At 37.2% G+C, this 18,921-nt stretch overlaps 1 protein-coding gene across 9 annotated transcripts in view; it reads right to left on the bottom strand.

Moving 5' to 3' along the window:
• Positions 1-18,921, bottom strand: part of GRAMD1B (GRAM domain containing 1B) — a 332,765-nt gene that overhangs the window by 184,220 nt on the left and 129,624 nt on the right. For 8 of the 9 annotated variants that reach the window (XM_074215314.1, XM_074215319.1, XM_074215318.1 and 5 more), the window contains one exon: positions 10,533-10,610. In XM_074215314.1, the coding sequence (XP_074071415.1) occupies positions 10,533-10,610 (78 nt within the window). Of the gene's footprint in view, positions 1-7,562; positions 7,604-10,532; positions 10,611-18,921 lie in introns of all 9 variants that reach the window. The other variant, XM_074215327.1, reaches the window with a different exon arrangement.

The following is an 18,921-nucleotide window of genomic DNA, read 5'->3' as shown; positions in this document are numbered from 1 at the left end:
CGTTGAAACCCAGCCATCTCAGAGTCTGAGTGGGGTCCAGTGGGATTCTCATGATGGAAATGTGTTCCAGATTACCGTCTTCCCTTGACTATCCCAGCAAACAGGAAGAAAGAGAACTGTAATTATTACTCAAGCAAGATCCACTCACTGGGTTTGTAGATATGTTAATGGGAAAGGTCTCCAATTTGAAGAAATTTTTTCAAAATTTTACCTGAACAACCAAAATTTAAATTGATACTACTAGAAAGGAACTATGGTCTATGGAATTTAAAATATAGGTTCATAATATTTAGAAATGGAAGGTCCTTAGGTCCTTCAGCCTTCTCATTTAACAGAGAAGGAAACTGAAGCCCAGAAAAACTTACCTGAGGGTGCAAAGAAAGTCACAGAGATGATATTCAGATCCAGATTTCTTGTCTAAATGCATTGTCTCTTCTACTAGGACCCCAAAAATCACTTGTATTTGACTTTGTGCTACATTATAATTGTTTTTTAAAACTTCTTGGCAAGATTTAACATTGTGTTTAGCTTAGACTTTTTAGTAGACTGGTTTCTAATACCTAAACATGTACTAGAAGGACCCCCCCCCAATATGGGAAATGTCTTGGTATGATTGATAGGAGAAAAGTCACAGATCCCAAATTGAAACAAAGATAGCCAAGGGTAAGCCACAAATCTACACTATACTATATTCTTACACTTTCCTGAAGATCTTCTTAGTCTCAAGAAGAATTCAGCTCCTTAAACAGCTTTCTTTTTAGTAACATACTTCAGAAAAAGATAATCCCAAGGGTGAGGTATAGCCAATATAGAGACAGGATCAAAACCGGGAAGACTTAGATGCAAGTCCACTTCTGACACATATTGACCCTGAGCTGAGCATGATATATAACATCTCAGTGACTAAGAGACAGACCTACTCTTGATAGAGGGATTTTCCTTTGACCAAAGCATTCAAAGATCTAGCCTCCATCCAATTACAATTGATCAATCAACAAGGCTTGACAAGTGTTTAGTATTGTTAGGTAAAATGCAAAATACTAGGAATACAAAAACCAAAAATAAATAAAGAAAACTATCTCTGCTCTCAAGGAGTTTATTTACAGGAGACAGCAAAGACATACATAAGAAACTACAGAATACATATGAGATACTTAGGGAAGCTACAAGGAAAGTCAAAACCTCTCTGGGGTTCAGATTTCCCACAGGGATAATAAATTTACTAGAGCATAAATGTAAAAAACTTTTCAGCATTGGTAAATTATCTTTTTAACAAGAACATTCTGAGTTTATATTTAACCCAGGTTCTCTGGTACAGGAAATGAATTGCAGGTGACAATTACTGAAATCTAACACTAAAGGACAATCATGTAGAACCATTCCTGCCACCTGGACTCATTGTCTGAACAGTCCTCTGAGTACCCTCCAGGAAACATCTGGCCAGAGGTGCAGTGCTCTGTATTCATAACCACTCAGTCTTCTTTGCTGCCACCTCTTGGAGCTGGATGATCATAAATAGGGTGGAAGAAGATAGGCTTTCATTGTGAGTCTGTGTCCAATAAATCCCATGACCCCACATCACTGTTTAATAGAATTTAGAGATAGAAAGGGTCTTAGTTTAGGGGCAGTTAAATGGTATGGTAGATGGAACACCAGGGATAGAAGATCTGAGTTCAAATCCAACCTCAGTCATTTATTAGTTATATGCCCTGGGCAAATTACTTGAATCTTTTTACTTCACTTCCTTATCTGCAAAATGAAACATATTGGAGAAGGAAATGGCTAAGCACTCCAGTTTCTTCATCAAGGAAACCTTATGGACGTTATCCATGTAATCACATAGAGCTGGACATGACTGAATTAGTGAACAAAAGACTAAGAAATCTGTCCAAGACCAGGCAGGAAGTAAGCAGCAGAGCCCAAATTCAAACCTGTGTCTCTTGCCTCCAAACCCAGGTTTCTTTCTATTATACAATGCTACAAAGTCACAAAGTATATATAGCTTTTAAAGACAGATAGATATGGCCAATGATGACAGTACATAGAGTGCTGGTTGGAGTCAAGAAGACTTGAGTTCAAATTTGATCTCAGACACTTACTAGCTGTGTGAACCTGCTAAAGTCACTTAACCCCTCGAAGACATAGTTTCCTCATCTATGAAACTGTGATAATGATAGCTCCTAGGGTTGTTATGAAGATCAAATGAGATAACATTTGTGATTGCATTTGCTCCTAATATGAAGCATGCAGGACCAAAGACTATAGTTCCCAACTAGAAGTAATCTTTTTGAAATTCGTTTCTTTTTGTTTTGTTTTGTTTTTAGTTTTTACAAGGCAGTGGAGTTAAGTGACTTGCCCAAGGTCATAGTTCAGTAATTATTATGTGTCTAAGACTGGATTTGAACTCAGGCCCTCCTGGCTCTAGGGCCAGTGCTCTATCCACTGTGCCACCTAGCCACCCCCCCCCCCATGAAATTCATTTCAAAAAAAGCAATCCACTTGAGTTAAAAGAGCTAAGGAATGGGTGGCTAGGTGGCGCAGTGGATAGAGCACCGGCCCTGGAGTCAGGAGGGCCTAAGTTCAAATCCAACCTCAGACACTTAATAATTACCTAGCTGTGTGGCCTTGGGCAAGCCACTTAACCCCAGCCTTGCAAAAAAAAAAAAAGAGCTAAGGAATTGGTCAATAATCAATTCCTACTGTATTAAGTATAAAAAAAAAAACTCATGATCCATTGTTTCCATACCTGTAAAGATCCCACAAGCCTAGAAAGAGGAAAATATCACCATTTAAAAATAAATAAATGAGGGGCAGCTAGGTGGTACAGTAGATAGAGCACTGGTCCTGGAGTCAGGAATACCTGAGTTCAAATGCAGCCTCAGACACTTAATAATTATCTAGCTGTGTGGTCTTAGGCAAGCCACTTAACCCCATTGCCTTGCAAAAAAACCCCTAAAAAATAAAAATAAAAATAAATAAATGTAAGATGAATTTGCTCTTTCAGCTAGCAAACATTTATTAAACAACTCTGTGCCAAGGATTTTCCAAAGCACTGGAAACACAGCGCCAAAACCAAATCAGTTTCTATGATCAAAAAGTTTTTTAACTCCTATTTGAAGTAAACATACAAACAGAAAATATAAACATAATATAAACAAATAACTTATCAAATTTTTATATTTTATTTAGCTAGATATATGTGTATATATATATATATATATATATACACATACACATATGTGTGTAGATGAATGGCGAGATAGAAAGAGAGATACAAAGTAATTGGGGTCAGGAGGATATTAAGCTCTCAAGCACAATATAGTCATTGATCTGACAGTTAAAAGTACCTAAGGATTCTAGGAGGCAGAGGGAAGGAAGGAGTACATTCCAAGTCAGATGTGGGAAGTTATAAACAAGCAGGAACTTGTAGATCTGACAGAAACAGAGGACATGTAGGAAGGAGAATAATGTGTAATAGACCTTGAAAAGTAGGCTGTTGGCAAACTTTTAAGGCTTTTGAAATGTCATGGGACCTTTTATGATCTTGTAGGTAGGTACTTAAAAACTACAAACTGGCAAGGTTGATTTTGAGAAGCATTGTCAAAGTAAAAATGTCAGTGGACTTGAAGTCAGAGGAAATTGGAGGTTCAAATCCCACTTTCCAACACTTAAGCTTTGGGGCCATTAGAACATTACTGGGGACGGCTAGATGGCGCAATAGATAGAACACTGGCCTTGGAGTCAGGAGTACCTGAGTTCAAATCCAGCCTCAGACACTTAATAATTACCTAGCTGTGTGGCCTTGGGCAAGCCACTTAACCCCATTGCCTTGCAAAAAAAAAAACTAAAAAATTAAAAATTGGAACATTACTTAATCTTTCTCAGGTGTTTTTATTTCTATTCAGCTACAAAATACAGAGAATACCTGTAGTTCCTATCTAACAGGGCTATTATGAGACTGAAGTGAGATGATGTATGTAAAATATACGGCAAAGCTTATAGCTAGTAAAAAGTCTAAAATAGAACAATTCAAAAATAGCACTCAGAATAAAGAAGCAGATGATCACTAGTGTGTGGATTCATTATGAATTTATCATGTCAAACTAACCTCATCTCCTGTTTTGATAAGACTGATTAGATGTCAGATGCCTTGAACTCGATTCATTACACTGAATTCCCAATGTCCCAGAATCACAAAATCTCAGAGTTGGGTGGAACCTTCTTGAGAGGTCACCTACTCTAATACATACCTGAACAAGAATCTATTTTATGCATTTCAGATAAAGAAGATTTTACTAGAATACATATACTCTTTTAGCAAACTAAATATGCTCCTCTTCAACTGCCGATTATCACTCCTAGCTCTATCCTCTATGATTATACAGTACAGTGTGCATCTAATCCATTTTCTATATGACAACCTTAAGATTCTTGAAGAAAACCATCAATGTTCTCCTCTCAAAAAAAGTCTTCTCTTCTCCAAGCTAAACATCCTTGGTTCTCTTGAGCAACCCTCACTTAGCATAATGAAGAAGCCTCTCACTGTCTGACTATATAACCTGTGAAATGATTTCCATCCTGTAAATTTTCTTTCTAAAATGCGGTGCCCAGAAGTGAAGACAATAGTCCAAACAGGCACTGATAACAGGAAAGTGGCAGACTTTTTTCTCCCTCATCTTATATATCATCATACCTCTTAGTGAAGCCCAAAAATCATATCAGCTTCCCTAAACTGTTCAAGTCTTTATTCATATGTTTGTGAATGAGATGAAGAAACATAGGCAAGAAGATGGTACAATTAGATAGAGTCAAAATGGGTTAAAAAATTATACCAGAAGAATGCTATTTAATGAATCCCTATACTTCAAAAGGAAGGTCACTGTTTTGGATTCTGTCCTTGGTCCTATCCTGCTCAACATTTTTATCAGTGACTCAGATGAAAACATGCTTACCAAATCTACTGATGACATAAAGCTTATAGAAAAATTGTTAATATGTTAAATGACAGAATCAGGACACAGTTTTTTTTTTTTAATAGACTAAAATCCTGGGGCAAAACTAATTGTATTTTATTCCTTTTAAGTTTCACAAATTCTGAATTTTACTTTTAAAATATCAAATGCATACATACAAAACAGGACAATACCTGGTTTGAGAGAAATTAAAAAAAAAGAAATTAACTAAAACAGCTAGTGTAACCTGAGACTGCCTTAATAAAAGTACAGGATATAATCCTACTGCATTTACTCAGACCATATCTGGAGTACTTTGCTCTCATTCTAGCAACTAATAGGCAATGTAATTTAACCTACAGAAGAATAAATTTGGCTCTGATCCTTATAGCAAGGCAGATCTCCAGTCAAAACAAAGAAAAATTACAATAGCTAGTCATCATTCATACAGCACTTTTAAATTTTGCAAATTACTCAAAAGATACTCCCAATAATGAAAGTTGCTATTATTAACCTATTTTTACAGATAAGGAAACTGAGACTGAAAGAGGTTAAGTGAAAGCCCAGAATTATACTAATAATTTGGGATCAGGATTTGAAGTCAGGTCTTGCCAACTCCAAGTCCAGCATTAGTTATCCAACAATGAGATTAATCACTCAACTAAATAAATAATCCCTTCATCTCTAAAGTATTTAAAAAGATGCTATGAAACCCTTTGTTAGGGATAGAACAGTTTCCAGAACCGAGTGGGATATTGGACCTGAGTCTTTCCAAGTCAATGCCCTTGTGATTCAATGAGTTCCAATTCACTTGAAAGTCAAGATATCACGCTGTGATATCCTTGGTCCTATTCAGAGGAGGAAGAATGACCAACAACATGGTAAAGCAAGAACTTGTAGGGATGAAGATTAATCATTTTTTTAAAGATGCTTCTCTTCTGTTCCTCCTAGAACTAAAGCCCCTAGCGCTACTTTGTCCCGCTCTCCATAGCTAGATCTCCCTGAGAGAGATTAAAAAATGCTTCAGTGCACATCTTTTGAGACTCAATTCTCAAGTCAACTCTTAACTATAGTACAGTTTAACTGTTCCTCAAAGGTGGATAATTTAACAGATCACTTGACATATTCAGGATAATTTATTCAAAGCCAATCCTTTGAGGGCTTTAGATTTAAGGGGACTTGTTCTAAAATGACAATATTTAGGGGTGGCTAGGTGGAACAGTGGATAGAGCACTGGCCCCGGAGTCAGGAGTACCTGAGTTCAAATCTGGCTTCAGACACTTAATAATTACCTAGCTATGTGGCCTTGGGCAAGCCACTTAAACCCATTTGCCTTGCAAAAACCTAAAAAAAAAATAAAATAAAATGACAATATTTATGATCTGGTGGATTCTCTAATCTAGGTTTTATAGCCATTTCTAGAAATAGAAAACAGAAAAATTCTATTACAAATTGATTCTTCGCTCCCAATAGCATTCTTATCCTCAAAGAAGTACATCTAAAAGTAAAAATTTCTTCCTTATATCTACTTTGTTGGTCTTTTTCTCAAGCAATTCATTTCTTGGATAATTTTTTGGTCTCATTTATCACAGATTCAGCTCTGGATCATCCTACTTATGCCTCTGCCTCTATTGTCATGCCTGACTCTTCATGACCTCATCTGGAATTTCATTCTCCAGCTCATTTTACAGATGAGGAAACTGAGGCAAACAAGATTAAGTAATCTGCCCAGGGTCACATAGCTACTAAGTGTCTGAACACAGCAGATTTGAACTCAGGAAGATGAGTCTTTCTAATGACATGCCTGGCATTCTAAACACTGTACCACCTAGCTGTCCTTTGGTTTCTATGTAGAACCATTTCTAATGCATCCCATACACCTATCCTGAGAAGTATCTTTCCTGTCCTGAGACATCTCTAGGAAATGAGGCCCTTTCAATGACATGCTAGAATTACTTATGTAATCAGAAAGTTCTTTTTTATATCTAACCTAACGTCTCACTACAATATTCTCTTTTTTTCAGGCTTTTCAGGCTACCAGAGAATCACTTAGAATTGATATCTAAGTAATAATAAAGACCAACCATAACTCATTCTCAAGTCTTTTAATTTGTATTTATCTATAACATTATCTATAAAATGAGCTAGAGAAGGGAATTGCAAACTACTCCAGTATCTTGTCAAAAAATTCCAAATGGGCTCATGTTTGTGTTTTTTCTTTGTTATTTTTCTTGTTTACAATGCTCAGCACTTTTAAAGCCTACATTCCTAAAAAGCTATGGAAGCAACAACAAACTGATGAATATGTTGTAGGCCTATATCCAGAAGGCTGCATTCACAAGGCTAATCCTAAGCAAAGTAATGGGGAAAAAACCTAACTTCAGTACCCCTAACTCTTCTGTTAATTCTTTCATTCTCTGTCCTCACCAGTTCATTTCTTCAAATACTCAGATTTGTGCCCATTGAATCAAAGGGGCCATAAGGGTATTGAATTTGATGTTTTCATTTTTATAGATGAAGCAAATTAAAGCCCAGAGACAGTGACTTGGCCAAGGTTTCAAAGATTGTACACAGAAAAGCAAGAATTTAAACCCATATCTTCCACTATACCTCAATGTTTCTTGCCCAAGCCTTCACTGTCAGAAGGCAGCCTAAAACAAAAATAGAAATAGGAAAGTATGAGGCATCAGAAAATTTGGGTTCACAGTTATCTACTTATCTGTATACCTAAGGCAAATCACTATACCACTCTGCTTAGTCATCCAATTTATAACCATGTGGAAGTTGGATCACAAAATATCTAAGATTCTTTCCAGTTCTAGATTCTATGATCCTCTAAGAAGGGAGAGTTAATGCTAACCTAGTCATAAATGAGAATAGTTTAATGAGTTACCCTTCTCAGAGGTACCCACATTTTAGGAGAATATCAGGAGAAGACAATGCTTAAGGAAATTAATCTAAATGGATATGGCCAGGCACACCTGTAATCTGCTACTGGGGATGCTAAGGCTGGTGGATTGTTTGGAGTTCTGAACTGCAATAAGGGTAAGCTACTCAGGAATCATTCCTAAGTCTGATGTCAATATGGTGAGCCTCCACAAGGGAGAGCCCCCAGATTACTTAATGAGAAATAAACAATTCAAATTAAAAAAAAAAGGCAAGAAACTTCAATAGTAGGACCAGGGAGGGGAAGAGAGGGGAAGGTATGAAGGAAGGAAGGAAGGAAGGAAGGAAGGAAGGGAAGCTGGGTAGCACAGTGGCTACAGCATCAAAGCTGGAGTCAGGAGGACTTGAATTCAAATTTCATATCAAACACTTATAAGCTGTGTGACTCTGGGGCAAGTCATTTAACTGGTTTGCCTCAGTTCCTCATCTATAAAATGAGCTTGAGAAGGAAATGGTAAACTACTCCAGTATCTTTGTCAAAAAATTCCAAATGGGCTCATGGAAAGTTGGACATGAAGAAAATGACTCAACAACAAACAGGTAATCAAGAATCAGTTATCCTCATTAATAAAGGGAAATTTATTATGAAAATTGCAAAATCCTTTTTTAGCTGCCCTTTTATTAGTTTTGTAACTTACCTGATCTTCTTATTCAAGTTTGAGTCATGCTAATAGTTTGATCTGAGCACATACAAGTTTGTAGTAGTAGAATGAAGCCCCAAAGCACACTGGTCACAGGGGTAAGTGAGTCTTAGAAAATAACAAATCTGCCCCAAAATTTAGAAAACTGAAAAATGTCTGTATTTCCCAAAAGATCCTTGAAGGCCACAAGAAACAGATATTCCTACTTTAGTCCTTATATAACCTATTGAGCATTACTTTGCTTTTACTTTGGGGCAATCTATGATTTCATGAGTGTGGCCATTCCTTACATCAATACAACCAGAAACCTTTGGATTCCTCACATCCTTTGCTATTCCTGACCTAGTTTCCAATGACTCCTTTCATTGGGGATCTCCCCTCTGTGCTGAAACCTTTCTCTCATTTTATTTGTACTTTGAAAAAACAGATTAGTACACTAGGGGCTCTATCAATGGTCTATCATTCTTTTTTTTTTTTTAGATTTTTGCAAGGCAAATGGGGTTAAGTGGCTTGCCCATGGCCACACAGCTAGGTAATTATTAAGTGTCTGAGACCGAATTTGAACCCAGGTACTCCTGACTCCAAGGCCAGTGCTTTATCCACTACATCATCTAGCCACCCCTGGTCTATCATTCTTGCTACATGACTGACCTAAGACCCTTTCCAGACCTACGAATCATTAATATCATTTTTATGTCACTTTTCAGTAGTAACACATTGCCTTTAGTAACAAGTGACAAAATACTTATACCATAATGAATATTTTCACTAGATTTTGGTTTGTTATTTATATTTGCAATTTCATTGCTTCCCATTTCCCATCATATAATTCAATTCATGAAATATCCATTCAGTTTAAAACTCCTCTGCCTGGCATTCCAAATACCTCATCTACCTGATCACCTACCTATATCAAAGTGGGGAACTTTTTTCCTGTCGGGGCCATTTGGATATTCATAAAAATACATCATTCACTAACCATAAAAATTATCAACTTAAAAATTAGCCTAATATGTTTAACATTTAATTAATTCACCCCTAAAAAGCTCCAAATGAATTTCAAATCCTGTGGTTGCATGGCAACCAGACCAAATGATATGGTCAAATAGAAGTTCCCCACCCCTGACCTATACAATTGCCTTTCATCCTCAAATTCAATCAAGAGTCTTCTCATTATTTCCTATACTACTTGAGACTATCATTACTGCAATCCTCTCAAGCTAGAATGACCTTCTTATCTACCTATCCAAATATTATTCATCCTTTAAGGTTTAGCTCAAGTACCTCCTCCTGTAACAAACATGAATTCAAACCCCATTTACAACCTGAATGACCTTGGACAAGTCACCTAACCTATCTAGGACTCAATTTCTTCATCTTTAAAATGGTGTTGGGGGGCAGCTAGGTGTCAGAGTGGATAGAGCACCCTCCTTGGAGTCAGGAGTACCTGAGGTCAAATCTGGCCTAAGACACTTAATAATTACCTAGCTGTTCAGTCTTGGGCAAGTCACTTAACCCCACTGCCTTGCAAAAAATAAATTTAAAAAATGATGTTGGACTCAATGACCTTTAAATTCTAGAACCATAAACCTATAATCCCTAATCTAATCCTAGTCAAAATCCCCTATATCTTTACCTAGAAAACAACTTCCTCCTTGCTTCTCTAGGCTATAAAGTCATGTCTCAGGAATTATCTCAAGGCTCTCACCTACTACCAGAAACACTGCCACACCTTTTACAATTATCTAGCTAAGTATCTGAGTATATATTAACCTGTATTGTTCCATGTGTTTCTACCTTTTCTCTGCAAACAGAGGTGAACTCCTGGAGATGAGGGACAGTATCATACCTCTCCAGTATCTCTCATGATCCCTAGTTGAATGGTGAGCCTAAGAGTGCCATAACTATTCATTGATGGATCCAGTCTTCCCTCTCCCCATCCTTACCCCTTCCCATCTCTCCAACAATAACACCCAATGAGGGCTGATCTTACCTCTCCTCCCGGACCCTGGGGCTCAGGAACCGGCTTGAATCATCATCATGGCTGCTCTGTTGACTGCTCTGCTGACTGCTATAGGGAGACACACAAAAAGACACATGCAATCAAAGCTCCCACTCTGCTCAGTACATTCAATGTAATTAGCAGATTAGGAAAGGAACATTTTCTAAATTCAATTCCCTCTGGATTTAGCCACCCAAGTACAAAGGGGATAGTGGAATATTGATAGGCAGAGCTTAGCAGAGGGCTTGGATCATAGTAGGCACTAAATAAATGTTTATTGAATTATTGACAAGCACACATACCAAATGACTCAGACCCAAAAGAAGTTCACTCCACCACTCCTATCCTCCTGTCCTCTTCCATTGTGGTTTTGGGGAAAGATTCCATTTCTGCCACTCCAAGTAAATATTCTCCTTGTATAACAGTTTCCCAATATATATAATATAGAATCATAATCCCTATTTCTCCTCTCTCCTATACAGAAATGCACAGCATTAGATGAAAGGTCAGGAAATCTCAGGGTTAAATGGAAAGGCATAGGACAATTTTGTATATTCCTCTATATCCAAAAAAGGCTATACTTGGGCATTCTTAAATTAGATAAGGGTAAATGAGAAAAAGGATCTCTCCTACATTTAAAAATTTCTAAGAAATGCAATTTTGTAACCTCATTCTTTCTCTTTAGTAAATCTTAAACTCACAAAATTCTTCCAGATAAATAATTTTATCTTGTGTTGCAATTAGATAATCATTGGTATTCCTTCTAGCTTTAAATTTATTATACTGATCTCATTAAAAATACTCTTGCCACTACCTTCATTATAAGACTCTATGTAATTGATAATATTTATATATTAGTTATTACAAAAAATATAATATACAAATATCTAATACTCTGGATAACATAATCCAAAGACAATAAAATTCATCACAGTAAATACCATTAAAATAGAAATGTTTAGACAAAAAAATTGTCTTGTCCTGGTATATCACCAGTGGAGCTTGTATTTTTGAAACTCAGATAATTCCTTGCAATAAATTATTCCATATAAACACATACTTGGGTGCCTATTCACTCTCTGTTCCTACGCCATCAGAAAGTCATGTGATTGTTGTAACAGGGGTCAGAAAGTACTAGTCAAGCTATTCTCTTCTGCAACCAAGTCCCTTTACTTCAAATATTTTGACCATTGCTATCAGAGAAAATCTGAGAGGTAGCTAGTGGCTCAGTGGATAGAGCACTGGATCTGGGGTCCAGAAGATCTGAGTTCAAATTCTAGCCATGTGACCCTGGGCAATTCATTTAACCTCCACTGGGTGATGGAATGGCTCCACTGGAGAAGGAAATGGCAAGCCATTCCAGTATCTTTGCCAAGAAAACGAGATCACAAAGGATTGAACAAGACTGAAACAGCAACAAAAATCAGAAAAACCTATCTGAATTGACAAACCTCCATTCAGAATAATACAAATACAACACTAACAATCTTTCTGTTATTCCACCTTTCTCTTTCCTCTCAACTGTGCTAAAAACACTTTTAGCCTGCTAATTTAACAACTCTAGTTAAACTTCATCTCTAATCCTTGTAGATTTTTCCAGAATGCTATTCATTATAACAAAATTCCTCCACAAAAGAATGGGCTGTAATGTTTTATCTATTCTATTCATGTGAAGCTATAGCAAATCCTATATATTGTACAATTCCAAAAGACAAAAATTTCCAACTTCATTTCATTGACCTGTCATTCTAAAGTTGAAACAATGTTGTCCACATTGTTTCAAAGAGAAATGTTAAAACATTAAAACATATACTATTAGGGTGAGATGTTAAGGGTCTACCCTTAGTAACATGGCTAGAATGCTAGACTCGGAATTAGAACAAAAAAAAAAATCCTATCTTGTCTCTGAGCCCCAATATGGCCATCCCAAAACGAAGAGTACCTACCTAAGATGCCATTGTGAGACTCAAATGAGACAAGAAATACAAGCAGTTTTCCAAACCTTATTACTATAATTTACTATTATTACTAACTGAATTGATGACTACTTCAAACAATCAAGAAGCCCAGGATAAAATAGAATGTTGTGATTTTGATTTCTAAAGACAATATCATTAGGCTCAGTTTGCTCCTTTCCAGGGATATCCCTCTCTAATACATTAGCCTTAATTCTGGATCTGAGCTTTGCTCAGACACAGGAAAAGCAATTTTGGAATGGAAGGTAAGCTCCTTAACCCACTAGATGTCAGTATTGGCTTTCCAAAATGGGGCTAAGTTGTATCACACAGAAGCTATATTCAGTGGAAATAGAAAGATTCTATACTCAACATAGGACATCCCTTCTGGATTACCTTCTGCACCAATCATTTACTTAACAAATAATATTTCCTAAATGATCAATTATCTCTTGCCTAATCATTATAAATCAGTTTCAAAACAAGAGAATTACAGAGGAAAGAAAATGAGAGAAAGAAGAAAGAAGGGAGGGTGGAAGGAAGGAAGGAAGGAAGGGAGGGAGGGAAGGAGGGAGGGAAAAGAATCCCTGCACTCAAGAAGCTTACATTATAATGAGGAAAGACAACACATAAAGGGGATTTAGAAGGGCAGGAATGAGGATCCCTATACTGGGATATGGTGGGGAAGTAGCCTGATTTTAGCTAGCATCATTTATGTAGTATTTTAAGTTTGCAAAAATTCATTATATTCACTCTTTCCTTTTTTCTCAAAAGAATTTTTTAGAGGCATCATGGTATAGAGCCCAGTTAGGTCTGCCTCAAGGTCAGGAATATCATGGGTCAAATTCTTCTTCTGACCTATACTGACTGTATCTCCCTAAGGAAGTGACTGAACCTCATAAAGCTTTAGACCAATTGTGTCAAACTCAAATAGAAATGACTCCACCTCACATATATCAGATTGGCCAATATGACAAAAAAGAAAAAAAAATCAATGGTGGCAGGGAAGTGGAAAAACTGGGACTTTAATGCACTATTGGTACAGTTCTGAACTGATCCAACCTTTCTGGAAAGCAATTTGGAACTATGTCCCAAGGGCTATAAAACAGTGCATACCCTTTGATCCAATCAATATCACTATTGAGTCTGTATCCCAAAGAGATCATTAAAAATACCTTACCCACCCACACCATACCATACCCATAAAAAGGGTAAAGAACCCTCATGTATAAAAATATTTATAGCAGTTTTTTTAAAATGGCTAATAATTGGAAATTGAGGGGATGCCCATCAATTGGGGGTTGGCTGAACAAATTGTGGTATAAGAAATCATGGATAAGAAATCATGAGTGACTGGGCTTTAAGCAGTACAATAATCAAAGACAATTCTAAAAGACTTGTGATGGGAAAATACTATCTGCATCCAGAGAAAGAACTATGGAGTCTGAATGCAGATCAAAGCTTGCTATTTTCAACTTTTTAAAATTTGTTTTATGCTTTATGCCTTTTTCCCTCTCATATTTCTTTGTGTTTTGATTCTTCTTTCACAATATGATTAAATGCTTAAAGTAGTTATGCATGTATAACCTAAATCAGATTACTCTCAAGGGGAGGGGGAAGGAAGGAAGGAAGGGAAAGGAAAAAACATGAAACCCAAAGTTACAAAAAGATAATGTTAAAAACTATCTTTACTATCTTTACCTGTAGTTGAAAAAAATAAATAAATAAAATGGATCCTTGTAGATGGCATATTGACTTAAAAAAACACAAATTAATGTTAACAAAATAAATTAAAATAACAACAAAATAAGCATTTCCTAATTACATTTTAATCCAGTTCATTTGACACCTCTGTTATAAGCAGTTTTCTCAAACTCTACAAAGCCTGCATTGTTAGAACAAAACGTCTCTGTAAAATCACAGGTCCAGGCCCTAACCAATCCAATAATTCTGTGAAGCAGGCAGAGGTCACAGCAGCTAGTCAGTAGTAGTGAAGAGAATTCAACTCAAAGTCTTCCTTGACTCCAAATAGAATGTTCCCTCTACTACCACAGGCCACTTCTCTGAGAAATCCATAAAGGCCAGAAGTGGGAGTCAAAGGGATTTTTTCCTGATAAGGATCTCTAAAACTCTGGGGTATTTTGTAAATACTTCTTAGTCAGTAGGTAAGCTTTTACTAAGCAGTTAATGGTGTACTAAGCCCTGGGGATACCAAGAAAGCAAAAACTTCCTGCCCTCAAGGATCTTACATCTTAATAAGGGAGACAAACTACAAATAATTATAGGCACACAAATTAAATCCAAGAGGAACTGGAGATAATCCTCAGAGAAAGCAGAAACATTAAGGGGGGAAAGGCTTCTTTTAGAAGATAGGATTTTGGCTGAAATTCAAAGAAAATCAAGAAAATCAAAAGTTGGAGGTGAGAATGGAGAAAGCGAACAGATCTGGAAGATTGAGTGACCCCTTTCAAGGAACAGCATGGCCAATAATAACAATAATAATAATAATGTTTGTCTTTCATTTTCAAAGAAGACCACAACATCAAAGAGGTGATGCTGTGCATGAACTGAATTTTAGTGAGAGATGCTGTGCTAGGTCACCAACCATACTTTCTCCTCCAGAGCCATCTGGATCAGTGGCCAGAAATGAATCAGGATGACTGGAGATGACCCTGGATAAGAGGCAATCAGGGTTAAGTGACTTGTCCAAGGTCACAAGGCTGGATTCAAATTCAGGTCTTCCTGACTCCAAGACCAGAGCTCTATCCACTGTGCCACAGAGAGGAGGAAAGTACAAGACACAGAAATGTGTCTTGTAAACAGAGGATTTTATATTTGATCCTGGAGATGATGAAGCCACTGTAATCAAGAAGATAGGAAGTTGTCGAGATCCCCTTGAGTAGAAGATGGGACCACAATGTGAATAGACAAAGCAGAGACCAAGCAGAAGCTTTTCGTGATAGTCTGGTTGTAAGATGAAGAAAACAGCCCTGATAATCAACCTTGAGTAAATTAAATAGAACCCTAGCCCCACAGACCTCCTACTTATCCCCATGATGTCAAACCAATCCCACTCCCCAACCCCCAAATCCTCTTCTTTCCACTGGGTTCTGGGTTGTCCCAAAGAACCATCTAGGGCAATCCCACTGCTCTCCTGGCCTGATTCTTCTACTACCAAACAGTGACCCTGGTACTTTATGCATATGTGGTTTTATAATAAATCAGTCACGTGACATCACAATAGAAAAAGGAAACCCCATAGCACATAGGACATGAGAAGAGGAGTTTGTGATGACCATGGTCATCATCCTGAAACAATCATACAATGTGAACTCCATAATACCTACAAGATGAGGATGACTTGGAGCCAGTCTAGTGGAGGGCCGTAACAGTGATGAAAGTGGCTGTTAATAGGGCTTATGAGCAAATACCAAAGGAGCTGAGATGATTTAAACTGCAGACAGGATGACTACAGGAAGACTTAACACAGAGTGTTCCTTCCAAGTATAAAAGATTCTGCTGTACAAGAAAGGAAGAGAAAGAAGGGCTTAACTAATAGCAAGAAGGATTTAGGTTAGGCTTGAGGAAGAAAGTGATTTAAATGGGCTATATACTAATACAATGAAAGGTTAGGGCATCTCTTCCCTGAGAGAAGCTACCTCACTTATCCCATAACCACAGAGTAGCCCCAAGAGAAAGGACCTCAAGAAACACTGCCTTAGTCTCCTAGCTTTGTTCTTCCTCAGCCCACTGGGAGATCAAAGTCAAAATACCTTCAGGAATGTGCAGATGTGCAGGTCATAATTAAGAAGTGGCTCTCTGAATACAAAGCAGTCATCTCTCTCTCTCTCTCTCTCTCTCTCTCTCTCTCTCTCTCTCTCACACACACACACACAAACATACAGACACATTTTCTCCAGTACTTTCTCTTTTTTTAGTATTTTATTTTTTCTAGTTACATGAAAATACATATTTTAACGTTTATTTTTTAAATTTTGACTTCCAAAGTTTCTCCCTTCCACTCCCCCCCGCAAGATGGCACTTAAGCAATTTGATGTGGGTTATATATGTTCTCCAGCACTTTCTTAAATCTAGACCATCAACAAAATAATGAATCAAGGTCCTTATTTGTAGAGTTGACTATTTCTGAGGTGTGAGAAATGGATTTCAAGGGAATTGACTCCAGCACCTCTCTCTGACAATACCAGTAATTCCCCAAAGAGTTATAAAGAAACCTTGAAAACTTAGATGATATATAAAAACTAGAAAAAAGTCAGTCATTCAGTCAGACAAATTCCCCCAAAGAGGCTAGTGAAAACTCATCACTTAAAGCCCAACTCAAAGGTTACCAATCTTCTCCCACTATAATAACCACTTTCCCTCAGACATTATATAGTTTTTTGCTTGACAAACTCTCTCATTCACATTCACTTACTTTAATTGTTATAATTATTGTTGATTTATCTTATTTCCATACTCAACTTAGAAGAAGTATAAGAGACAGAAAGACAGACTTGGAAGTCAGAAATATCTGGATTCAAATCCTACCTCTGATACTTCCTAGCCATATTGATTATTGTCCTTTTTCTTATCTATAAAATGAGTATCATGACACCTGTATGTACTAACTCCTGCCTCAAAGGTGTGCTGTGAGTTAGGACTCAAATGAAATAATTTATGTCTATGCCATTATTATTACTGTTAGACAGGAAGCTTTAGGAGGACGGGAATAATATATTATATAAGCTTTATCTACCCTCCCTACCCCATTGCAGAGTCCAAGTTTAATTAAATGACTCCTAGACACTAGGTAGGATTTCCAGGGACTTTAGCCTCTGCCCCCCCCTTGTTGTAGCCATGAAACTACAGGAAGTACTGCCAAAAGCCAATTGAACAATGACCCTTGTATTCTAAGAAGTATAATTTTGCCACTGAGGAATGTGAACATGCGTATTGTGTCCCCTGAACAGATCAGTGCTTAAGAATTATTAAATCATAAAACCCTAGGCAGAGAAGAGCCCAAAAGGCCATATAGTGGATCAAGTTTGCCATTCCCTTCTCCAGTTCATTATACAAATGAGGAAACTAAGGCAAACAGGGTTAAGTAACTTGCCCCGAGTCACCTTTCAAGTATATGTCTGCTTGGACCAGACACCAGGCCCAGCACTCTATTTGCTATGCCACCTTGCTGCCCCACATGAGCATAAAAGAACATAACTGTTCTCTAAGAAGTAAAGATGAATGCAGATCAACAAGATAAGGCTTATATTGAACTGATGGAAGAGTAAAGGTAGCAGAACCAGGAAACTATTCACAGTGACTACAACAATAAAAATGGAAAGAATAACAACAAAACAACTGAAGTGGATTGCTGCAAAAAAATAGATTTGCCAGGCCCCAAAGAAAAGAGAGAAGGCACTCCAGTACAGAGTTCTTTGCTGAAAGTAGGGAGCTACAATTGTAGATTTTTTTCAATATTTTGGTTAGTTTTGAACTGGTTTATTTTTCTTTTTTAAAATTCTTTCTTATAAGATGACTGACAAAGGAGGAGAAAATATTGGGAAATATGATGTAAACAAAAGCTAAAAAAAAATTCCCTTAAAAATTACGTACCTATTGTGTACAACATACAATGTAAACAACATACACAAAATGCACAGATATTCTCTCTGTCCTCAAGTTGGTTATAGGATAGATCTTCTAAATGAACAGACTAATCCCAAAAGAATCTCAACTCCCCACTGCAGCAGTTAAATTGTTTCTCCTGCCTGACCCAAGATAATAAAACCTACTAATCTAAACTTCAAAACAAAGCTTTCCCCCTACCTAGCTTACATCTCACCACTCATGTGTTAGGTCTCAATTTGTCTTTGTTTCTCTCTTTGTTTCTTTCACTTTTGACCCTTACAACACAACACAGTTTGATGGCATTTTCAGAGGGTGGATGTGGAGAAGACTAGAAACTTAAGTTAATCACTCTAGCCCCTTGGATAATGTAGTGGAGGTAGAGGAATTTGAAACTACAGTGAAGACATGATTTTTTTTAATGGGGGGGGTTCCAAATGGCCAAAAAAAAAATCACATAAGAGCTAAAGTTTATTTCTGCCCTGAATTTTCATAAGCTAAGAATCTTTCATTTACAGTAAAATTTTATATTCTCCCTCAACAAAGTCATATATAAAACTGCAATCCGATTCTAGCTTTCCAACTAGGCTGGTGGGTGAGAAAGCTCAAGTTAACTACTCCAATGGCTCTCAGCTGAAAAAAAGCTTTCACCGCCGCCCCCCCCCAACAGCCTCCTAGCCATAGCAAGGGTAAACACAAATTAACTAGGTCATTTAATGGTAAACTCTACAGCACCTACAGAATGAGAGAAAACGCCTAGCTGGGGGGAATAACTGATCTTCAGGACCATTAAAGAACTG

The sequence above is a fragment of the Macrotis lagotis genome, chromosome 1, assembly GCF_037893015.1.
Source record: "Macrotis lagotis isolate mMagLag1 chromosome 1, bilby.v1.9.chrom.fasta, whole genome shotgun sequence".
NCBI classification, from domain to species: domain Eukaryota; kingdom Metazoa; phylum Chordata; class Mammalia; order Peramelemorphia; family Peramelidae; genus Macrotis; species Macrotis lagotis.
The sequence above is the reverse complement of the archived record's forward strand: the minus strand, read 5'-3'. Positions and strand labels throughout refer to the sequence as shown.